Raw genomic sequence first — 25,617 nt, 5'->3', positions numbered from 1 at the left:
TCTGTGACTTTCTCTCTAAGGAGTCGCCTTTATCCTGGGGATTCCGGAGTTTAGTATTATTATAGTATTATTATAATCGTGTCATACATCTTGCTGTATGTAATTACCCAATACCACAGTTACATAGTCAGAGGGCTCATCGTGGAAAGGACACCAGGAGTTCTGTGGTCCAAATCTCTCATCTTCAGTTGAAAATACTGAGACACAGGGAGAGAGAGAGAGAGAGTGACTAGCTGAGGTGGTGGATTAATTGGTGGGAATGCCAGGATTGTGCCAGGTCTCCTGATGACCAGACCCGTATGCTCCTACTGTGCCATTTACTAACAGAGGCCTGCTGAGATGTCACGGAAAGGCTGATTTAGGTGCATTCTGCTTCTAAGTGTGTCACAAGTCTAGAGAGATTGCATGGTAGGCAGGAAGGTGCACAGTGTGGGGAAACTGGCAGTCCTGGCTGAAAGTCCTGGATCTCTCCCTAACCTTCTGGAAGACTGTATCCATCTCCTGGGGCTGCCATAACAAATTTTTACAAACCGGATGGCTTACAACAACAGAAATTTATTCTCTCACATTTCTGGAAACCAGAAGTCTGAAACTAAGGTGTTGGCAGGATTGTTTCCCTCCGGAGGCTCCGAGGGGGAATCCGTTCTGGCCCTCTCCTCGCTCCGCTCCGCTGCCTGCCAGCAATCCTTGCCGCTCTTTGTCTTGCAGATGCAGCACCTCAGTCTCTGTCCCTGCCTTCACGTGGCCTTCTCCGTGTCACAAATCGCCTCTGCCTTTCTTGTATGAGGACACTTGTGATGGGATTTAGGGCCTACCCAGGTAATCAAGGATAATCTTATCTCAAGACTGGTAAATTAATTAAGTCTTCAAAGGCCTTTTTTTAGAAATAAGATCATGTTCATAGGTTCCAAGGGTTAGGCCCTGGACGTATCTTTTTAGGGGTCGCTACTCAACCTACTACAGAGACCTTGGGGGTGTCCCTTCTGTGTTTTAGCGTCCCTATATGTAAATAGTGAGAATGGCAAGAGCCCATTGACTTGGAATGGTTGGTTCTACACGAGCTTGTTTTAGGGACACTGACGGACCCCAAAATACAGGCATCAACCCAACAGCCTGTGCCTTGATGATCACCATCCCCAGCAGTCATGTAAGATGCAAATTCAAATTCAAGAAACATTTCTCAACTCTCTAGAACTTCTTTTGACCATAGACTTCTGAAGGCGGGTTGGGGAAGCTGGCTTGTGGTCAGACCACAAATAGGAATGCTTTATGAACTCCAGGCCCTTCACCTGGGGAAAGAGCGTTCAACGAGAGCAAGCATGAAGGATGGCTGAGCTCAGGAAGGGACTTAGGGCCAGGATGAGGGTCGACGATCGAGGTGCTCCCTTCCAGTGCAGAATTTAAGAGGGAGCCAAAACCCTCAGTCGTCAAGATAAGTAATATTTTAATAAATAAAAACAAATGCAAAAAAAGTCTATGATGGAAATATCAACATTTTAAATAAAGAAAAGATTCAATCCTACAATCATGTGACAAATCACGTAGCTCACCCTAATCCTGGTCCTGAGAATCTTTTCTTTGATTAAAATTGTGATTTTGTTCATCATGGAATTTTGAATTTTAAAAAATATTTCATTACATATTTTTTTTATCTTGATTACTGAGGTTTTTGGCACTCCCTTAGATTTTGCCCTTAGTTCCAGGCATGGAACCTGAGAGTTACAACTGGAGGGGCAGGCTGTTTAGTTTGTACTAGGGATGCTTCCAGGGATGTGGTCACTGACAGAAGGACCTGTGTGGGCCCAGAGGGACCGGTAGGGGACATTAAGGGAGAAATAGTGAGTCCTTTGGTACTGGAAGGATTTCAAAATCTGATGGGAGGCTGGTCTACATGATCTCTAGGAGATCCCTAAGGCCTCTGATTCTAAGAGGCAAAAAGGCTCCCTGTGTAACTTCAATCATCTTGTAACTTCTGGATAATGTAACAAATGCTGCCCCTTGCCTCAAAGACTTTGCCTCCTGGAATTTTGGAAGCAGCCTCAAGCTGGGAGCCTGCCTCTGCTCCCATGGCACTGTTCCATCCTGGGAGGCCCAGGAAGTGGGCTGCCCTCACTGTGGGATGAAATGAACAGCCCAAGAATAGCTCCAAGGTGGCCCATTCACAGGCATAGCAATAGAGGGGTAAGGTCAGCCTCCTCACCAGCCTTCCCTCTTCCTAAATTAGAAATAAAAAAGGGAGGTCATTGACCTGGGAAATGATTTGATATAAAGTCAAAATATTTGCTCCGAGGAACACTGCAAAAAATTACCTTCTCAAAATGCATTCCTGTGCACAGCTCACATCTGGGCTCGCCTGCCTGGGATCACATCCATGCTCCTGAGGATGACAGCTGAGGCCCTTCCCCCGGCATCCATGGCCCTCACCTCCCACTCAGGTTCACAAACTCATGTGTAATCATTTGGTCTTCCTCAAGTTTCTCCGTTTAATTATTATACTGTCTGCCTGCATAGCATTTTTTCCCTTAGTTTTTGTATTTTCCTCAAATTTTATGCTATTTTTAGATTAAAGTATAGGGTATCCTTGCACCAATTATCTTCTAATGAAGTACAAACTTTGACACTTTTAATAATAACACTTGCTGAAATATAGTGAGTTGTTTCTACTCATTACTCAGCATCTCAAATCCTTTTTATATACTCATTGATTTTGGTATAAAAATATTTCTTTCAACCTTTCTTAACCAGAGTATTTTTCTAGGGTCTCTCAGGTGCCAGCATGTTCTAAAGAGTTGTTTACAAAACGTGTCCTAATAATTTGGCATTTTCTTGACAAATCAATAAACCATTCTTATAGAAATGGCTCCAATTGAGATTAAATAATGGATAAAAATAAAACATATATATTTTACTTTACATGAAGTTTATTTTTTAAATGAAACAGGGTCTGTAAGAATTCTGGAGTTGAGTATAGAATTTAACGATCTGAGCTCTGAGAAGACAGAAAAGAATTATGTGTACTGTATCGAATTTTGGCTGGTAGTTAAAATTGAGAGATGAGTGTTACCATCTTCACCAGGGCTGTCATTACCAGATTCTTGATAATGCCTGAGTCCCTCATAGCCCTACTGGACAAGCAAGGCAGGGGTTCAGAACACCTAGTGAGAATATATGGAGGCCCCCAGGACTTAAGCACCCTGCCTAGGTCCTCCTCCCAGTTATGGCAGGACTGAAGTATCAGACACCATGTTAGCCATCTTAAACAATCTGCTATCAATCCTCCTTTTAACCCCAGATGGGGGTATTTTTACTACTATTATACAAAAGATGAAACAGTGGCTCAGAGAACTCAAGTTCAAGATCATAGCTGGTAAGTGGCAAAATTGGGGTTCAAACCAGTCTGGTTGATCTGCAGCACATGTTTCCCCAAGTCTACTTGAGAGTCTTTCTTCTCTGGGTTGACAGGAGCATCAGTGTGACTGAGAAACGATATTCCCGGTCTGACAGGCACAGGATAAAACCATAGCAGAGTCTCAGAGGCAACACTTGTAGTTGGTACTGTAAAAGTCACAACTCTACCTCTTACATGTACACTGTGTTATGAGCTTACAAAACACCCTTACCCTATTTGATGCCCCCAGTTTCCTAGCGGGGCATGCAGTGGATGGATGGCTATTCCCATTTAATAGATGTGAAGCTCAGAGAGGTCAAGTGACACACAATAAAGGGCACGTTTTGCCAACATAATCAGATAAAATGATCAAAGGAGATTTGGGGGCTGAGATAGACAGACAAAGGCACTGACCTTTCCTGAGATGGTCTTGATCTGCTTGGAGCTCAGGGGTTCAAAGTCCACACCCATGTAGCCCTCCATGGCAGCAAGTAGATTCTTTCGGAGACAACGGGATGAGTTGGCCTCTGTATGCACCTGCTCCCACCAGAAAGGCTCATACCAGCCTGGGATGATCCACTGGTATTTGCTGCCGTACATGTTCTCCTCATATGCCTGCAACAGATGGGTTGACCATGAAGGCACCAAGAATTAAACATTTGTTCAAGGCTTTGTGCTCTGTGAGAGATGTATGTATGTTGTGTGTGTTGGGTGAGGGGGAGATGGCAGGGGCTCAGGCCTTCTCTTATCAGAGGATTTGTTAATTTTTCTATTACATGCTATTTCTCAAAGGATCCAAGATAGTTTATGGATAACATGTATAACAGTATAATTAACACTGAATAAAAATTAAAACATAAGGACCTGAAAAAATATAAATGTTTACAGGAGGTAAAGAGAACAGAACATAGACAAGTTGACCAAATTTCCAATACTATGCATAATAAGTTGTATATTTCACCAGGAACTTCCTGGCAGTCAAAGAAAAAATGGCAATAAGATTATCTGCATAGCTCTCCTTATCATCAAGGAGAAAAAAGACCAGTTTTTCAGGGAAACAAAATGTTTTCTAGACATTAACCCTAAAAAAATGCCTCATATTAGCTAGCATGGTATCAACAGCATCCCTACAACAGATTTCATAAGGCTATTTTTGTATAGCTCTTTACTAAAAGCCAAGATCAAAATCTTAAAACACAACCCAGAGGGAGCAATTTTGCAAGGGGCCAGGAAAATTTAGTCTAAGTGTGCAATTTATATAAGATGCCTCTTGGCAAACTAAGCAGTCTCTGAATCTTTTTTTTTTTTTTGACAATTTTTATTTTTATTATTATTTTTTTTTAATTAAATCTTTATTGTTCAGATTATTACATTTGTTCCTCTTTTTCCCCCCCCATAACTCCCCTCCTCCCAGTTCCCGCCCCACCCTCCGCCCTCACTCCCCACCCACTGTCCTCATCCATAGGTGCATGATTTTTGTCCAGTCTCTTCCCGCATCTCCCACACCCCTTTCCCCCGCAAGAATAGTCAGTCCATTCCCTTTCTATGTCCCTGATTCTATTATAATCACCAGTTCATTCTGTTCATCAGATTATTTATTCACTTGATTCTTAGATTCACTTGTTGATAGATGCATATTTGTTGTTCATAATTTGTATCTTTACCTTTTTCTTCCTCTTCCTCTTCTTAAAGGATACCTTTCAGCATTTCATATAATCCTGGTTTAGTGGTGATGAACTCCTTTAGCTTTTCCTTATCTGTGAAGCTCTTTATCTGACCTTCAATTCTGAATGATAGCTTTGCTGGATAAAGTAATCTTGGTTGTAGGTTCTTGGTATTCATCACTTTGAATATTTCTTGCCACTCCCTTCTGGCCTGCAAAGTTTCTGTTGAGAAATCAGCTGACAGTCGTATGGGTATTCCCTTGTAGGTAACTGAGTTTCTTTCTCTTGCTGTTTTTAAGATTCTCTCTTTATCTTTTGCTCTTGGCATTTTAATTATGATGTGTCTTGGTGTGGTCCTCTTTGGATTCCTTTTGTTTGGGGTTCTCCACGCTTCTTGGACCTGTAAGTCCATTTCTTTCACCAGGTGGGGGAAGTTTTCTGTCATTATTTCTTCAAATAGGTTTTCAATATCTTGCTCTCTCTCATCTTCTGGCACCCCTATAATTCTGATGTTGGTATGCTTGAAGCTATCCCAGAGGCTCCTTACACTATCCTCGCATTTTTGGATTCTTTTTTCATTTTGCTTTTCTGGTTGGGTGTTTTTTGCTTCTTCGCATTTCAAATCATTGACTTGATTCTTGCGCTCCTCTGGTCTGCTGTCGGGAGTCTGTATAATATTCGTTATTTCAGTCCGTGTATGCTTAATTTCTAGTTGGTTCCCCAGTATAACATCGAGGGTCTCATTAGTTTTCTTGTAGATCTCACTAAGTTTATCGGCGGCTTCTAAACAGTTCTTGAGAGACCTTAAAAGTGTGGTTCTGAACTCTATATCTTCCATTGACAATTTTGTCCTGTTTCTTTGTCTCCGCATTTTGTTATGCTTCCTTGGTGCACCCCCTAGTGGTCTTTGTGCGCAGTCTTATAGTTAAACCTTGATTGTTGTAGCTAATACCAGGGAGGGTTTGACCTCCAGGTCAAGTGGCTATGAGAATCAGCTGTGTCTGCAGTGAGAGAACTTCTGTCCTTTAGGGAGGTGCTAATCTAGCCTTTGCCTGAGGCTATCCGGCAAATGCCTGTGTGCAGGGCTTGGGCGGGGCGGGTCGCACAGGATCAACAGGGTGGGCTGGAGAGAGCAGTTATGGTGGCTCTCAGTCCTGTCCCCAGGGGCTCTGCCTCTCCGAGTCCCAGCACCCGCTGCAAACCTTGGAGAGAAAGCTGCACTCGCTCTGACCGAAGCCAGACAGTCCCGCTTCTCCCGTTTGAGTCTGGGTCCCTAAAGACTCGCCTGTATCTGGAGCTCAGAGTCTGCGACTCCCTCCCGATTGAAAACGCCAACCGCGCCCTCTGCCGCCAGCCCGCTCCGCGCACTCCGCACCTCAGAATTTGACTTCAGCACTGCGCCTCCTCTGAGTGTCCGTATGCGTTTCTCTTTCCTCCTAGTTGTAGGACTTCCACTCAGCCAGCCTTCCTGTGGTTCTGGGTGATGTCCGTTCCGTTTTTTAGTTTCACTTTTGAAGTAGTTGTTCAAGGCAGCAAACTCCGGCGTTAATCTATGCCGCCATCTTGGTTCTCTCCTCCAGTCTCTGAATCTTTACTCAAAGTTTGGTGTGCATAAATCCAATCCTAAAAAAAGTCCCTTACATTTGTATGCTTTACATACATCTTATTTGTCATTCATGTTCATCCTTTGAGGTGGTCAGAGCAGAATTTATTATCCTCATTTTTGAAATGAGGAAACTAAAAATCAGAGACAGAAAGTCACTTTCTCAAGGTCACACAGCCAGGGAGAAAAGTCAGCCCAGAACCTAGGTCTGCTGACTATTATGCTGCAAAACCACACTGCCTTCCTACCATTAAAAAAAAAAAAATCAACAGACTGTTCTACTGGATCTCTATTTGGCTTTGGTGTTTGTTGTTGTTTTTTTTTTAATATTTTATTGATTTTTCACAGAGAAGAAGGGAGAGGGACAGAGAGCTAGAAACATCAATGAGAGAGATCAATCAGCTGCCTCCTGCACGCCCCCTACTGGGATGTGCCCACAACCAAGGTACATGCCCTTGACTGGAATCAAACCTGGGACCCTTCAGTCCGCAGGCCAACGCTCCATCCACTGAGCCAAACCGGTTCGGCTGTTGTTGGTTTTTTGTTGTTGTTGTTACTTTTTAATCCTTACCCGAGAATATTTTTCCATTGATTATAGAAAGAATGAGAGAGAGAGGGAGAGACAGAGAGAAATATCAACGGGAGAGAAACACATTGATTGGTTGCCTCCTGCACACACCCTGACCAGAGCCCAGGCTGGAGAGGAGACTGCAACCAAGGTACATGCCCTTGACCGGAATCAAACCCAGGATCCATTGGTCCACAGGCAAATGCTCTATCCACTGATCCAAACCAGTTAGGGCAGCTTTGGTTCTCATTGTGATAATTTTAGATTAGGAAAAGCATACTTTTTGATAGGTTAGATCAGCGGTTCTCAACCTGTGGTTTGCAACCCCTTTGGCAGTCGAACGACCCTTTCACAGGGGTCGCCTAAGACCATCCTGCATATCAGATATTTACATTACGATTCATAACAGTAGAAACATTACAGTTATGAAGTAGCAACGCAAATAATTTTATGGTTGGGTCACAACATGAGGAACTATATTTAAAGGGCCAGAAGGTTGAGAACCACTGGGTTAGATGCACCCAGAAAATGCTACTATGTGGGAATGTCATGTGCCATCAAAATTGGGTCCAGAATGAAGTTTCTACGTAGATTCAAAGTCCATTTTTTCGAAATTCCCCTCCATTTTTAGCAAAATAAAACAAAACAAAACTTTTGGGAAGCCTTCTCAATCTTAACAGGTTGAGGCAAGAAGACAGCCCCACTTACTAGGAATGTACATTAAATAAGATCCCATAAATACAGAGCAAGGACAGGAGGAGGGCTTCTAGTCAGATATTCATTACTCTCCGAGGACAGAGCCCATGTGGTAACTGAGAGGCAGCACTGAGCATGAAGTCAGGAGCCTCGCAGTGAAAGCTCTTTGACCGTCCATTAGGAGTTGCTCCTTGTGAGTGAATTTTCCAGAAAACAGAAGTTTAGTCCATTTGAGTGACACCACACTTTGTTTAGAACATTAGTCAATTTTATGAAGATAAAAAATTGTCTACCTGACTTTCTGGGGGAAAAAAAAGATTATAGTCAAGCAGCTCAAGATTCTTTGCCCTACACCCGCTCTTAACTAGCAAACAACACCTTGGGCCTCGCATTTCTCATCTACAGGCTGTGGAAAGCATAGCCCATATCACTGGGTTGGCGTAAGAATTAAATGAGATAGTATGTGTACCAGGCCTGTCCAACACTGCACTCAGGAACATTGAGCTGCTCCTTCTCGTTCCCTTGTCCTCTGGGTAACTCAGAGTTTCATTGTGAACATTAGTCATTATTATGGGCCATGGATGGTGATGCTCATGGGAATAAAGAAAACCGGTCCAAATACCAAATGGCCCTGGACTGTTTAACTTGGAGTTTAGGATCCACTTTTTATGGCTTTGTCTTCTTTCTAGCTGTCAGATCTAGATAGTCACTTTTCACTGTCATCAAGTCCCTCTTTTTTTTTTATTTTTTTTTATTATTAGTTAAGGTATTACAAATGTGTCCTCATCCCCCCCATTAACCCCCAACCTCCCCCACACACACACTCATGCTCCCATCCCCCTGTTGTCCATGTCCATTGGTATGGCTTATATACATGTATACAAGTCCTTCGGTTGATCTCTTCCCCTTACCCCCGCCCTCCCCTACTTTCCTTCTGGGGATTGATAGCCTGATTGCTGTTTCTCAGTCTTTGAGTCTGTCCCTTTTCATAAGTCTATGTTGTTCTCTATAATCCACAAATGAGTGAGATCATGTGGTATTTATCTTTCTCTGACTGGCTTATTTCACTTAGCATAATGCTCTCCAGTTCCATCCATGCTGTTGCAAAAGGCAAGAGTTCCTTTTTTCTTTACCGCAGCATAGTATTCCATTGTGTATATGTACCACAGTTTTCTAATCCACTCATCTGCTGATGGGCACTTAGGCTGTTTCCAAATCTTAGCTATGGTGAATTGTGCTGCTATGAACATAGGGGTGCATATATCCTTTCTGATTGGCGTTTCTGGTTTCTTGGGATATATTCCTAGTAGTGGGATCACTGGGTCAAATGGGAGTTCCATTTTTAGTCTTCTGAGGTAGCTCCATACTGTTCTCCACAGTGGCTGCACCAGTCTGCATTCCCACCAGCAGTGCAGAAGGGTTCCTTTTTCTCCACATCCTCTCCAACACTTGTTGTTTGTTGATTTGTTGGTCATCAAGTCCCTCTTGCTGATGCTTTTAGACTGGTATGGGCTTGGAATGAAAGGACTATTAAACATATGTATAGAGCAAAAGTAAATAGGTTTGGTGAGGGTCTAAAAGGGAGGTAGACTGGACTTAAATATATCACCCACTGTAAAGCAACTATGGAGAAGCCGCTGGGACTCCCACGTTCAAAAGAGCTGAGGTTGTTGGATATGTGAGCTCTAAGTAGCTACTGGTATGCTTTGCTGTCTCCTTTGCCAGATGGGGAGTTCTTGGAGGGTGGTGTCTGCTCCTCCCAGGGTCCTCAGTACTTAGCATGGTGCCTTGTGTACAGAGGTTACCCAACAAATGTGGAGTGACTGAATGAACACATTTCCCGTTTACTTGGTCACCTGGGTTTTCATTTTCTCTGCCTCTGGTAAGAATGTGGTCTCAAGATCTCGAGCCACCAAATGGGCCCTGCCATATGGCAACGGGCGGTCCTAAGCTCACCTTCTTTAGTCCCATGAACTGCTTTGGTTCCTATTAACTATAGACAGGGAACCATGATGAGAAATTTTTTAAAAATCCCATTTCTTATTTTATTAATCTTCCTTTTGCCTCCTCTCCTCCCCATACACAAAGAACATCCTATATAATAAAAGGCTAGTATGCAAATAGACCAAATGGCAGAACAACCAAACAACTGATTGCTATGACGTGCGCTGACCACCAGGGGGCGTGTGGAGAGCATGGAAGGCATTGGCTGCGACAGGATTGTGGAGCAGGTGAGCAGGCGCACCAGACCAAGGCAGGGCACCAGTCACTATCATCAGGGCGAGCCTCTGGTGGTTACTGAAAATTCTTTGCTCCCGCATGCTGCAGTCCTGCCTGGCGCTTGCACTTATTGCCAGCACGGGCTCTGCTCGCACCCGCAGCCAGCCCCGGAGCTGCTACTTGCACCTGCTGCCGGTGCCCGGCGCTGGTCCAGATCATTCAGCGCTATCAGGGGGTGGAGCTGTGGGGGTGTGATGGGGCTGCCTGCAGACAGGGGACCGGGGGCTGCAGCGGGAGGGGTTAGGGGAGGGGGGCGCGGAAGATGGGCCGAGACCTGCCCCTGTGCCTACCACAGCCTCATGGCCCGCAGTTCCTTTCAAGGTGCATGAATTCGTGCACTGGCCCCTAGTTTCCCTATAATATCTAGTTTACTAAAATACTGTTAGAAATGCTCACATCAGTAAAGCAGTTAATAGTTGGAACGATGGTCTCCCTTCGGTGGCCTTATTTAAGCCTCTTGAGAACTCTATGAGGTTGACGGGTCAGAGATCATTGCTTCTATTTTAGAGGTGAGGCAGCCAGGGATTAAAGATACAAATTGACCTGCCCGAGGTCACACAGCTGGCAGAGCTAAAACCAGAACCCAGGTCAGAGTGCTGGAGAATTGACACCAGACCATCAAGGAGGGAGAAGACAAAAGCACCATGCTATGCTTGGACTGTGCTGGAGCCAAAATGAACATTTTGCCACAGGGCTATAAATAGGCCTTACATTTGCTGGAGCCTGCTCGCCCACTGGGTGGCAGTTCCAATCTCAAGAACACAGCAACATGCTGCAAAGTTTGCACTGCGGCATTTGGATGGCAGGGACACAGTGTTTCCATGCAGCATGTGCTCTGTCCCCGACATGGGCAGGAAGGCTCTCTCTGTGGGTCTCTGCTCTGAGCAGCAAACCCCACCCCTCCATCACACACCCCAGTCGTGATCCATTGTGAAGACACCGAGTACACTCCCCTCAGGACCTTCCAGACCTGCCAGAAAACTCCTTCCTAACCAGATAAGACTGAACGGCTGGAGGGCAGATCCATCTGAGAGTCTGACACACGGAATAAACATCCACCCTAGACCTCTGAGAAACTCCTGCATGAACAAAGCAGCCAGCAAAGACGCTAAGGGAAGGCCCATCTGAAAGTATCAAAATCCAATAAAAGGAAAGAGAAGAGTGGGGTGAGAAGGTAGGGTGGTGTCCCATGCCATGTGGAAGGCAGGCAGCCTGGGGCTCTGGGTCAAGAGAGAGACAGCCACGCCATCTGTTCTGAAGCGAAGCCACGGCTGGAAATGCTACTCAGAAAACAATCCCAGTGCATGGCACACAGGGGAATCACAGTCATGCCTGAGCTCCAGTTTGGCTCAAATCAGAACATGAGGTTTACAGTATCTGCATTTCTTGCAAATATGAGGTGGCCAGTGCTCAGTGCGGTGCCTATACTGACCATTTTTATTACAATTTATATTTCTTGGAGTTATTACCCACCATGTGCCAGCTGCTTTCAAGACCTGGGGATATTGAAGGGGGCAGGGAAAGCAGCCTTTTCCCTAAAAGAGATCACATCTCCAATTATTTTCCTTTCCAAAATGGGTTATTTCTGGACCCTACGTGGTAAATGTATAAGGTTTTATGATTTTTGAAGTAAAATGTATTAAATCAATTTGCTGTCTTTAAAATTTTTCTCATGTTCCTCCTTAGGTTTTCATATGAAATGACCACTCGTTATGCCTAACAGATACATAAGATGCTTAATACAACCTTGTAAAGTCCATCAGTTAGTAAACTCTCCAGTACACTGGCAGTCCTTTAGACACCTGAGACCTTCCATGACAAACTAAAAAGACCCCTGACATTTACTGGGCTCCCTATCTGAATCAGGTGCTATGCAGTGTTTTTGCTCATTTAATCTTCACAACAATGTTATGAGACAGCTGTTATTATTATCTCCACTTTACAGGTGAGAAAACAGGCTCAGAAAGTGACAACAAGACCAAATTCAGTAACCAAGAAGTAGAGCAAGGGTTCAAGTCCAAGCAGACAGACTCCAGAGCTCTCAGCTCCACCCAGGATCTCCTGAAATGTCAGCCTCATAGCTTCTCCTTCCTCCCTGGGATTTCGGGAGATGATCAGGCATTTCTCACTTTGCCCCTGGGCCCTCAGGATGAAATATCGCTGTGCAACTGTGGCTTCCAGCCACTGCTCTCTCCTTGCTTCCAGCCTCTTCAGTTCCTGCATCTGGTCTGAAACAGGCACCAGGAGCTGAGCTGGACATCCTAGGCAGAGTCTGTCCCGCACAGAGCAGAGGGACCACCCATCCTGAGTGTGGACATGCAGTCTGGTCACCTTGCCTCCTTTGGCAGCTGTGCGTACACTGGTGACTCATAGTAACCTTGAAGTCAACAAGGACCCCAATGTCTCTTTTGCTCTCAACATACAGAACTCCTCAGTTATGCCTCTACCACCCTGGACTTAGGCGGCTTGATTTGTTCTACTATAGCCTATTGTTAGGACAATTAAATTTAATCTTCTTGGATTTAATCAAATGTTCCAGACTGTTAAGGTTCTTTGCACCCCAACTCTGTCATCCCACATATATCACAACTTCTAAAATTCCTACATGCCTGCTTTTTATAATTTGTCCAAGTTACTGACAAAAGTTCAAGGAAATAGAGGCCTGTGGCCCAACACTAGAGACTACACCCAAAATAAGCTCAGTCTAAGAGGAAGAGCCTATTGGGTCGATGACGACTCACATCACTGGGCTCTCATTCTGCTGACCTTTCTCCTGACTCAGGGCAGACCCGGGGGAGCCAGGGCATCAAGATGGAAAGACTGAGTTCCTGTGTTAGAACACCTATACATACTGAGGTTAGAACCTCATACGGAAAAGAGGATCCAATGGGCAACAGGTGAATAGACATGAACCTCAGCTCTGCCATGAACTGGCAAATGGCTTTTGAAAAGCCCCTGTTGCTCTCTGGGCCTCTATTTCCTCATCTGTAAAATGAGCTCATGATAGTTGCTTCATGTGGTTATTGGAAAGATTCAATGAGATAAGGTATAAAAAAGTACTTTGTCACCTGTCACACACCAGACAATTGTAAAGGATTCAGAGGTTGATAATGCATAGTTGACAGTTAACTCTAAAGCTAAGACCCTGAGCCCTGCTTACAGGGCAGGGCGGGGTCTGAGGCAGCTCTGCCTTGCCCCGTACGTGGTATCTCCCTCTGCACACTGCACACTGCAGGCCTCTGCTGAGCATGGCTGCGTCGAGGGGACTTAGGATCAGCAGGTTACCCACCAGGTTAGGCCGTGGATTTGGTAAACGACGGCCACTGGTTCCTTCTGCGATGGCATTGTTCTGAGCCCTGGGGTTTTAGCTCCATGAAAAGAAGAAAGAACAGTGAGAGTAACACTTTTGCTTCCAGACTCCAATCCTAGGACCTCACTCACCGATCAGGCAGTGAGAATGAGTCGGAGAAAAAACATTGTGAAATTTCCCAAAGACACAAAGACGTGATCAAAGTTTTACTTACACAACAGAACACTTTTGCTGCCATATGCTGGTCAAACTGGCCCAGGATGATCCTCACGTCGTTGCCCTGTGGACAGAAGGACAGGTATGTAAAGGTGAGTGGATGATGGCACACCCTAGAGCAGTGATGGCGAACCTTTTGAGCTCGGCGTGTCAGCATTTTGAAAAACCCTAACTTAACTCTGGTGCCGTGTCACATATAGAAATTTTTTGATATTTGAAACCATAGTAAAACAAAGACTTATATTTCTGATATTTATTTTATATATTTAAATGCCATTTAACAAAGAAAAATCACCCAAAAATGAGTTCGTGTGTCACCTCTGACACGTGTGTCATAGGTTTACCATCACTGCCCCAGAGTGCTTGAGGCTATGGGCAGAGAATGTTTGTGCACCCCAGGCTCCAAGCCAAGAGCTCTGCCTGAGCAGGGCAGGCAGGGAAACCTCAGATTCTCTGGCCCTCTTTGGGGCCAATTTTCCCTTGGTTCCTGCTGTCAGCCCTCCCTGGTCTCTGGGCAAGCCGTAGGATAAGTCTGCACAGGCTGGAGGCTAAAGCTGACAGCTCTAAGGGGCCTTGGCCTCTCCCCTGCTCTTCTCCAAACTCTGCAGGGTGCAGAGACAGTGTCTAATCTTCTGCACTGTACATGCAGGGAAACTGAGGCCAGAGGAGGGAAGGGAGCTTCCTAGGTGCCCAGGATGGTGTCTGCACAAATGAGATATGAGACCCAGCTGAGCTGCCCCTGCCACTTATTCTAGACTTTTCTACCTTCCTGGAATCCACAAAGCTTCCCAATCAAGTTTCAGAGCCTGAGTTCTGAGCTTTGTTCAAATATCAGCTCTACCAACAGGCTTTAAGGGTGGCCTCAGGTGGCACCTTTTTTCCACTGTAGCCTCAATTTCCTGATCTGCAAATTGTGGATAATGGTGATACCTGCTTTACAGGGTTGCTGGGGGCACTAAATGAGATAATCCTTATGAAGTGCTTAACTCGGCTCCTGTCCAATAAATACTATCCAGTATTATAACCTTCCCCTGGCCCATCTTCATTTCAAAGGAAAATCTATATTCGAATGCTCTATAAGTGGTTATTTATTTTCTCATTATTTCAATGTGGTTAATAGGTATAAGTTGTACAACAGCTTCTGTGACTCATTTATTAATTCAACAAACATTTACTCTCTGATGATCCCTCTCAGGTCAGGGTAAGGGGCTCTTGGTTGCTTTCCAGGGGGTGAGGACCCAGGCTGGGCCCTATCCCATGGAGAACAGGCTGAAGGAGGCCGTGCTGTGCAGCCACCAGACCAGCTGGGTCCTGGCCTGCATGCCCACCCCCTCCCCCATCACTTCCTGCCTTCTGCAGTGAGGCACAGCCTTGCAGGTGGTGCTACCTTCCCGCTGTTCATCCTGTACTCTCCAACAGGCCTCAAGACCCTTTGAAGCATAAAGAAGAGAAGCATGCTTTTAAATATCAGTTTTTAGCATCTTTCAAAATTGGAAAGTGCTGACTGGGAGGCCATTTTACTCATCATGTACTTTAGCAAAATAAAAAAGGCTTGGATTCTAAAATCATCCTTCGTTTGCAAGCAAGAATGGAAAGAAGAAAAAAAAAAACCCACTTGCTCTGAAAGGACTTTAAAAGATCATTAACAGAGCAGTTGAAGGAAGGCCAGCCTTTGTCATCACCATGTCTGCGATGCTATAAAAAGTTCTAAGCCGCTTCCGTTCTGTGGACATGCTCCCAGGCACACTCGAGGGTCTTTATGCTTGTTGTGGAAATCTTTTAGCATTTCTTGTTGCTAACAGTATCTGTCCAGCAAACATTTATGGAACATCTACTTGTGCCAAACCCTGTGTTGCTAAACATGATATAGTAGAAACAGCTTATTGGATTTTGCAATTAGAGAGACCTTGGTTCAGATCCCAGCTCCACCACTGACCAGCTGCAAGATCCTTAGTCTTACTCTCCTGAAGCCTCAATTTCCCCATCTCTGAAGAAGAGATACTGCGGGTGGCTGTAGGGTTCATGATATGAAACCCACCTATTGGCTTCCATGATGTTCTTTCCTGGTTCCCTCCTACCTCCTGGTCACTCCCACTCAGAATCAGTTCCTCATCTTTCTGTCCATCCCTAAATGCTGGTGTTCCCCTCAGTTCTGCCCTCATCACTTTCCCTGGGCAACCTCATTCATGACCCCAGATACCAAGCCCCCCGACACTGTGTGCTGTGAATTCCAAAATCTCTCAGTCCAACCCAGATACTTTTTTCCAGCTGCCGACTGGATACCTCCTTGGGTTCTCCCAGGCACCTCAAGCTCACTATGTCCCCAAATGGACTCATCATCTTTCCCAACAAGCCCCTTCCTCCTCCTGCGCTGTCCAGCTCTGAGACTGGTGTCACCAACCACTCCCACCCCACAACCCCAGCTGGGAAACTTGGCAGTCATCTTAGATTCACTCCTCTTTCTTCATCCAAGCCATAACCAGGACCTGTTGGTTCTGTCTGCTCATAGCTCCCAATTATCCCTGTCCTCCAGCCCCACAGCCCTGGGTTTAGCCACCATCATTCCCTACTCGGTGAACCACAGCAGCCTCCCCGCCGGATCCCTCCCTTTAGTCCTGTCCCACCCTCCGTAGTCTCCACAGAATCAATGAAGGGATCATTCCAAGATTCAAAAGTGATCATGTAAAATCTTTTCACGGCTCCCTGAGCTTTATAGGGCAATCTCTGAGCTCTTCAGTAGAGCACTCAAGATTCTTTACCAACTAACTCCTGCGTACTTCTCAATCACATTTCTCACTAGTCCTCACTTCTCACTACTCCTCCATAGCAGCGAGAATGAACTACCTGCAGGTCTGCTATTAGTTCGTTTGTTCATTCATTCATTTTCCCACTCTATCCCCCTTTGTTTCTGTAAGCTCATCCCTCTAGAAAGTCTTTCCCTTCAACCCCACTCATTCGGCCTGGATAGTGGCTACTCACCCTTCATGCCTTAGCTCAGGCACCCCTACTTGGAGAGGCCATCTCTGTCCCATCAGTCTTGGTGGCCATTTATTCCTCCGTGGGCCCAGAGCACTCTATCATGGCACAAGACCACTTACTTGTCCATCTTTCTCACTGGACTGAGGGTAACTTGATTCATCTCTGGGTTCCTAACTCTAAGCACAGGTCATAGCATAAATACCAAAACATAGGTATTGGATGCATGATGAAGTGAATAAATGCTGTACGAAGCATCAAGCACAAAGCCTGGCCCATACTAGTTATTCAACAGCTGGTATCACCTTTGCACTTCTATCCTGTTAGCTTAGGGCCTGATTGGGTTCACCATGTCCATTTCTTGAATGGACCAAGGGACCCACATCTTCATAGCTGACCACCTGCTGTCAGATAAATAACCAGCTCTGCCATTTGTGGACCATTTAGTGTCTCTGTTGCCTTGACAACCAAGTTGGATGGATTGCTTGGTCTGTGCTACTAGACTCTTAGGACTAGATGGGGTCCAAGGGATCCGTGACCTGGTTAACCTCTTCCCAAAGAGGCAAAAGACTTCCCACCAAGACTGCACAGCACCCCGAAACTGATGGTCTTACGTTGGTGCTCCCTGACCATCAGAGTACCTTGAGAAAAGATCCTATCCAGAGCCAGTCTATGCTTGATACAGGGAGATATTCACACTCATTCAGTCTCTAGAGCAGGGGTGGGCAAACTTTTTGACTCGAGGGCCACAATGGGTTCTTAAACTGGACCGGAGGGCCGGCACAAAAGCATGGATGGAGTGTTTGTGCGAACTAATATAAATTCAAAGTAAACATCATTACATAAAAGGGTACGGTCTTTTTTTTCAATAGTTTTATTCATTTTAAACGGGCCGGATCCGGCCTGTGGGCCGTAGTTTGTCCACGGCTGCTCTAGACAGTGAGTAAGAGAGGGTAAGATGCTCTGAAGCCTGGGAGGAAAGAGAACAAGCCAGCACCCAGTGCAGCTGGAACCTGGGATCCCAGGGTCGAGGAGAGGACAAAAGGAGATGCGACGGGGCTGGAATCCTTACTGGGGGCCTGGAGAGCAGTATGAAGAGTATGAGGTATTTCTCAAAGTAGGGTAGGTGCACGAGGAGTGGTCCTATGAGTATGAAAGGCATGATACACCTGGTTCATCTTTCTGGTGCAGCAATTTATTGGAAGACTCAGGATTCAGGGAAAGGTTTTGGATTTGGGGGATCTTATAGGGTTTTAACACTCATAGTATGCTCTCACAGAAGTTCCAGAATCATGCTTTTAAATGTTGCATAACTAGCTTCTTTCCCCGAAAGTCCAGAGGGCGGAAAGAGGTAGGATCACGCTCTCCTGGGTATGAGCATACTCTCCTCAGTAGTGGAAAGAGCTTGGGGACAGTTTAAGGAGTTTGGGGGAGAAGGACATAGGGGAGGAGAGTCCAAGGTCCCTGTGGATGAGAGTGACAGAGACGAGATGTAATGTTACAGAGAACCCAGAACATGGCAGAGGTCCCGCCCTTGCATGGGCCCTTGGCTTTGCAAGGGGCCGCCTGAGTATAAGTAGATGACCTGAGACTGGACAAATGACAACTTCTTCTCAGATGGCTAGATCTAAGGTTGCAGACCATGCAGGAGACATATGTTCAAGCCCTCAAGAAGCCATGCCCATAGGGAAGGGGCAAAAATGGAAGGAAACGGCTATGGCTTGGAGGGGTGGGAGGCCAAAACTCTGGGTGGATTTCCTTTCCTTTTTCCTAGGCCAGTCTCATCTATTTTCTAGAACCCCTGTGTCTCTGAGACCCTTAAAGGGAGCTAAAAATCACACATATACACACAAAAGTGACACTTAAGAAGGATGACCCAATTCAAAAACACCCGTTTGCAGGGGTCTAGCAAAGTCAAAATAAATGACAATTCCTGAGCTCCTTCTAGCACTTGTGCTAAGCAGTACATCAGTCTCAGTCTAGGAGGCAGGTGCTATTATTATGCCCACTCTGGAAAGTTTCACCAGCAAACTGAGGCTCCCCAAATTGAGATTTCCCCAGGTGTGGCCGATGCCATTGGTCCTGCTGAATTCCCTCCTCAGGACTGGCATACCCCTCCCAGCTCTGCAGTGAGGGTGGGCTGCTAAGAGCTCACTCCCTTCTCAGCTAAGGGGAGGAGCTTCCTGGCTCCAGAAGGCTACGCTGGGCCTCACACTCCACAGCAGCCAGTGACTGACACACATACACCGTATAAAACTCCAGCCCCTGTGCTGAAAGGTGGGCCCAGCTCTGTAGTGCAGGCTATGATCCAGAGACCCTGTGGGGCCAGGCTAACCGGGTCTCCACCAAGCCACTATTCTGGCTAGCTCCCTTCTAGCCTCATCCTAAGGAAGACATCACAATAGCTGCTGTGCATTTAAAGAGCAGAAAAGTACAGGCCACCCTGCTCTGTCTTTCCTGTGTCAGGAGTGTGGGTCCTGCTAGAAGGTCAGGATTGACCTGACATTGACCTCTGGGTTATCTGGCATCTCCTGCCACCTGTGCTTCTGTCTCCACCCACGTTCAATAGCTTCCTGTAGACTAAGATACACAGGTGGAAGTGGTTGTGCAGGCTTTGACCTCAGGTGTGTCTGGCTCCAGAGCCTGACGCTTGACTGCTCCCTCCTATACAGTGCCTCCAGGCTGAGAAGGCCAACCCTGCCAGGCCTGAGCTGCAGGAGCTCAGCATCCAGTTTGCAGCAACAAGTCATGGAGACCAGTCCTGCAACTGTGAGGTAAAAGGACCTGAGTGGCAAATGCAATCCCGAGACACCACAATAGCTGCTGTGCATTTAAAGAGCAGAAAAGTAGAGGCCACCCTGCTCTGTCTTTCCTCTGGCAGGAGTGTGAGTCCAGAAGGTCAGGATTGACCTGACATTGACCTCTGGGTTATCTGGCATCTCCTGCCACCTGTGCTTCTGTCTCCACCCACGTTCAATAGCTTTCTGGTTCTCAAGGGCCCAGCACAGACCCACTCTAACTATCCCAATGGGCTGTTGAAAAATCCAGTCAAACTGTGTTAGATGTTGTAGAAAGGGCTGGGGTGCTATGAGCCCCAGGGCAGCTGAGCTATTATAGGCTGGTCATGATGTAGGCTGAGGGAGTGGCCTGACTAGGGGCCGTGGACACTGAGAAAGGGGTCTGTCTAGCTATGACGTGGGGGAAGCCCGAGAGAGTCAGCCTAGATGTCTTCCAAAGTCGCGCCTGGCTCTGACAGACTGATTCCACATCAGAATGAACGCTCTCTTTTATTTAGCTAAAATTAGTCTTTCTTAGACCTTTTTTTCCTCACCAGAAATGTCCCTAAAGACAGAGAAGCAGGGGACATATATACTTAAGGGAGTGAAGAGGGAATAGCCCAGGACAGCCCACTGGCAAAGCATGAATTTCTTTAAAGTGTATTACTTTATTTTAAAAATTCAGGTATACTTAGCATTCTAATAACGTTTCTATGTTTATCTTAAGATAAAAATAATGCTTTTCCTTCCCACATCTCTGAGCAAAACTGGCCAGCTGGGAAGATGCACAAAATTTATTCTAGCTTTGTGTCCCCTCAGGGTTCTTGTACGAACAGCATTTTCAGGTGGACAGACCAGGTTCTTGGCCTCTGGGGCGGGGACAGAATTCCCACTACCACTCTCCCATGGAGCAAAGCGGGGAACAGTCTACCTCAAGGCCTATCTTTGTGGTCATCCAGTGACAGGCAGAATAACGGCCCCCAAAAGATATGCACGTCCTAATTCCCAGGACCTGTGAATATGCCATGTGACATGGTAAGGGGGAATTAACATTACAGATGGAATTAAAGCTGCTAGTCAGCTAATTTATAAAATAAGGAGATTTTCCTGTAATATAAATCCTGAATGAGCAGGGTTGGGGCTGCTCAGGGGAAGGCGAATAAAGCAACTGAACTGAACAGAAGCCTGGCGCCCTCCCCCACAAGGCCCAAGGCCACACCATGGAAATACCCCGGGGCAGCCCTTCTGTGGGATGGCCTTCCAGTCAGGTCTGGCAACAGTTAATATTAAAGGTCCTTGTTTGGAACAAGCCCAGAATGAGCTTAACCACCTGGGGTCTTCATCACACAGAGATGGTTTTATTTCCTGAATTTCTTTAGATTCATAGCTGCTAAATCAGCTGATTAATTTCATTACTCAGTTCCTCTACGTTCTTGCTTATTTTCGCTTGGGTGATCTGTCCAAGACACACACAGAGAGATGTTATGGCTCCCAATACTTTTGTGTTTCTGTCAATTCCCCTTTGTATTTTTAACAGGCTTTTCTTTATATATTTCAGTGAGATGCAATTTAGAGTAATAATGGTCCATGAGTGTGTTATTCTCTTGGTGAATTGTACCCTTATTTGTAGAAAATGACTCTCCTTAACACCTGAACCTTGTAGTTGCTTTGCACTAATATGAACACTGGGATTCTTGTTTCATTTTGGTTTGCTTGGTATATTGTACCTTTGTCCAACCTTTTACCTTTGACCTTTCTGTGTCACTCTGTTGTAAATAGCTACAATTACCTCTTCAAAGCACAATCGGGAAGTCTTTGCCTTTTAATAGGGAGTTTGACCCATTCGAATTTATGGTCAGGATGATTATATTTGATCAGCAATTATATTGTTTTGTAATTTTCACATCTGCTTCCTGTTTTTCAATACATGGGCTAGATTTTCTTTGCTTTTATCTTCCATGTTTCAGAAGCTTCTGTTAGCATTATAGTGTATTTACCATTAAGTTACTCTAAGCCTCCCTTAGCTTATATTTCTCTAATTATGAAACTCATGAGCAAAATGGTCTCTTTGGAGTTCCTCTCCTATGTAAAACCAGGACTTTAGCATCCATTTTTTTTTTAACTCATCTAATTTTTTGGCTCTGTTAAAGAAATTTAGATTTTTATATTTAATTACTATTAGTATAGTATCTATTTTTGTATTATATGACTATGTATGTTTGCTTTCAAAATGAGTTTTTGCATCTTTTATAACAACTATTTGACTTAGCTCTCTTTCCACAGGTTCTGGTGGCCCTGCTCAGCCATGTCTGTCATGACCTCAACTATGAAGTTTGCCCTGGTTCTAGAAGGATGACATTGGCTGCAAGGACTAACTTCTAGAAGGCACCTGGCACGTGCACCACTCGAACCTCACACATCGGAGAATGTCTCCCTGTGGTCCATTGTTTCTGGGACTGAACACTGCTGAGGAGCCAAGGTGGCCTGGATTTTGCACCTTTGTGGAAAATATGCTTTTTTCTGGCCTAGATACTTGGACATTCAAAGCTTTTTATGTTTGTATTTCAAAACTTTTGCCAAAATGTGTCTATATATGACTCTCGTTTCACCGATTCTGCTAGAATGTGGAAAGGCCAGCTAGTCTGCCCATGCAGCCTGCACATTCCTTACGAAATGTTGATTTTATAGTTCCATCATGGTCGAAGATGGGCAATTTTGTCGGCTCCAATCTAGTAGTTCTCTCTTGAGCCCATTTAAGTTTGTCTCCAACTTTTTAAAAATAAATTTCTTATTTGAGAATAGTTTCAGATTTACAGAAAAACCACAAAGATAGTACAGAAAATTCCCATATGTCCCTCACACAGTTTCCCCTATTTTTAACATCTTATGTTAGTATGGTACATTTGTTACAATTAATGAGACAAGACTGACTCATTATTATTAGCTAAAGCCCATACTGTATTCAGACCTCCGTAGTTCTTTTTTCTAATGTCCTTTTTCTACTTCTGAATCTCACCCAGGACACCACATTTAGTTGTCAGGTCTCCATAGACTCCTTTTAAACTTAGACATGTCTTCTTTTTTTTTTTAATCCTCACCTGAGGATATTTTTCCATTGGTTTTTAGAGAGAGTGGAAGGGACAGGGAGAGAAAGAAAGAGAGAAACATTGATATGAGAGAGACACATTTATTGGTTGCCTCCTGCACGGGGCCCGACTAGGGCTGGGAATTGAGCCTGCAACCGAGATAAGTGCCCTTGACTGGAATTGAACCCTGAACCCTTCAGTCCATGGGCAGATGCTCTACCATTGAGCCAAACCGGCTAGGGTGACATTCCTTATTTTTAAAGACCAAGATGGTGTTGAGGAGTATTGGTCAGATATTTTGTAGATTGGCCTTCAAACAGAATTTGCCTGATGTTTTTCTCATGGTTAAATTGAGGTTATGGATTTGGGGGAGGAAGATCATAGAGGTAAAATGCCCTTTCGTCACATCACTTAAAGGGTACATTCTATCAATAGGACTTATCACGGCTGATGCTGTCCTTGATCACCTGTCTGAGGTAGTGTTTGTCAGGTTTTCTACTGTAGAGTTATTCTCCCCACTCCCCACCCCCTTCATACTGTACTCTTTAGAAGGAAGTCAATTAATAAGTGGGTAGTTCTGCTCCACCTCCGTGAATGTGACTACCTACATAAATTATTTGGAATTCTTCAGCATAGGAGATTTGTCTATTCTCTCCCATTTACTTATTCAATCATTCATATCAATATGCACTCACGGATATTTATTTTATACTTTGAGTTGTAATCCAACACTTTTATTTTATTGCTCTAATGTTCCAGCTGTGGCCACAAGGAGCTCTTTCAGAGGCTGCTCTACCGCTCTGACCCAGCCCATCTGTGTGTGGAGGTGTTTTGAGCACTCCTTGTTTTCTGGCACTGTAAGGCATTCCAGGATCTAATTCCTGTCTCAGTCCTAGAATCAGCTATTTCTCCAGGGAACCCTGGTTCCTTTTCCTTGAAAATGGTATTAGAAACCAAGAGCTGGGTGCTAGGTGTGCTTGTTATTGTTTTGTAAATTTTAATTCTGTTTCATTTGTCCTGATTTTCCCTTAGGATCTCCCTTCTCCAGCATCCATAACTGCTACCTTCTCTCTCATTAGATTGATTTCTTTGACCATTTCCTCTGAATCTCAAGTTTGTCCTCTATATTATTGATTTTTATTTTCCTTAGCATTAACGCTGCTCTCTACTACCTTGAATGCAGATTTTAATTCTATAATTTCCTATTTAGTTTTCTTCCCTGTCCTCTGTACTTCCTTCTCTATCTTATCCCACAGTGAACCAGAGGTTTGCTTTTTCTCAGAGCTTTCCAGAAGTTACGTTTCTTTGTTCTTGAGTATTTTACTCTTGTGTTTTGTTGGCTTTGTCTGTCCAGACTTGATATTTCACTTACTTACACTCAACAAATTTATTGAGCAAATTAGATTTGGGTCTAGGTGATGGGGGGGAATAACATAGTGACCATGACAGACAGAAACAGCTATCTCCAAGAGCTCCCATCCTAGTGGGAGGAGACAGATGAAAAAACAACTGGGTAAAATGAATAGTAGGTCAGATGTTGTTAATGGTTGAATTGTGTCCCCCCAAAATGTTGAAATCCTAACCCCCCAAACCTCAGAATGTGACCTCATTTCAAAACAGGGTCATTGCAGGTGTAATGAGCTAAGATGAGGTCATGCTGGATTGAGAGCCAACATGACCAGTGTCCTGATACACAGATGATGTGAAGAGGAAGGGGGATAATGCCTTTTGAGGCAGAGATTGCAAGCCAAGGGACACCAAAGGTCGCTGGCGACACCAGAGGCTCAGAGAAAGGCACAGAAGAACCCCAGAGCCTTCTAGACAGCATGGCTTTGACCTTAGACTTCTAGCCTTCAGAATGGGAAAGAATAAATTTCTGTTGTTGTAAGGCACCCAGTTTGTAGTACTTTGTTAAGGCAGCCCTAGGAAATATACAGATGCCCATCAGAGCAATGGAGAAAGAAATTAGCAGACAAGGAAAAAGGAAGTGAGAGGGGCAAATATTTAAATTTTAACTGAAATAATTGGAGAAGGGAAAAGTCTGGGAAAAGGGGGCTACTCAGCAAAGAAGAGGAGAAGGCATGAGAAGGAGCCCTGCAGGTTCTAGGGGAAGAGTGCTTCACGCAGCAGAAACCCTTTGCAACAGACCGAGCATGCTGTCCTTGGCTCTGCCCTCCCAGGCTTACGTGACATTAGAATCCTTTCTCAGAACCACAGCTGTGTGGGGTGGAGGAGAAGGCTGAGTCCTGGTGCTGCCCAGATCCAAGTTTGAATTCCAATCTCCCTCTTTCCAGCTGGGTGACTCGGGTTGAGCTCCTTAACCTCTTTGAGCCTCAAGTTCCCCATTTGTGAAATGGAGATACAAAATCCCCTCTGTCCAAGGCTCTGGGGAGAACTAAGTGAGTAAGTGAAGGTGTAGGGCTGTGCATGGGGGCTTGGCCCTTGGTTAGTTCACACGAAAGGTCGGCTGGTATTTTCATCATTGTTAACATCAGTCTTGCTTCTGTTGTAGTTAGTTGGTTGATGGGCAAGGCACCCAGTTCCATTCCAATTTCCTGTAGACTTTTAACTAGTGCTTCTGCTCTATGCACAAAGGCTCTTTAAACTTTAAAGCCTGCAGAACTCTGCAGGGCTTCTAAGGTACAAGGAGCTATTTCAAGTGTCCACCCTGGGGAGACACTGTGTGTGGCAGGAGAATGTCAGTTCAGTACCAGGCCCTTCCCTCCACCCCTGACCCACCCCAGGGGCTCGCTCCCCCGCTTTGGGTCTCCAGGGCTCACACAGCCCGACTCAACTCTCAGACCACACAGCCTGCTGGGGAAGAGCTTGGGCAGATCCAGCCCCAACCATCTGTGCTGCCAGCAGGCCCTCCCTAGCTACTGTTTCCTCATCTGCAGAGGCTCCCCAGGCTGAAATGTCACGTGTAGATGCAGTTTTTGCTTCTGAACAGGGAACAAAGAAATGGTGCTCTGCTTCCTTTACCCCTCACCTCTCAGCTTCTGTATGCCATCTGTGAACTGAGAGCTTTGAAAGATGAGCGCTCTAAACTGCCA

General features: G+C 45.2%; 1 protein-coding gene across 1 annotated transcript in view; it reads right to left on the bottom strand.

Moving 5' to 3' along the window:
- GABBR2 (gamma-aminobutyric acid type B receptor subunit 2) overlaps positions 1 to 25,617 on the bottom strand; it is a 312,749-nt gene that overhangs the window by 131,927 nt on the left and 155,205 nt on the right. Inside the window, exons 5-6 of the mRNA XM_036330236.1 lie at positions 13,724 to 13,789; positions 3,803 to 4,003 (exon numbers count right to left, since the gene is read on the bottom strand). Coding sequence (XP_036186129.1) covers positions 3,803 to 4,003; positions 13,724 to 13,789 — 267 coding nt within the window. The remainder of the gene's footprint in view (positions 1 to 3,802; positions 4,004 to 13,723; positions 13,790 to 25,617) is intronic.

Source organism: Myotis myotis, unplaced genomic scaffold, assembly GCF_014108235.1.
Source record: "Myotis myotis isolate mMyoMyo1 unplaced genomic scaffold, mMyoMyo1.p scaffold_m19_p_12, whole genome shotgun sequence".
In the NCBI taxonomy this organism is placed as follows: Eukaryota; Metazoa; Chordata; class Mammalia; order Chiroptera; family Vespertilionidae; genus Myotis; species Myotis myotis.
Note: the sequence above shows the minus strand (reverse complement) of the source record. Positions and strands in the feature narration are given on the sequence as shown.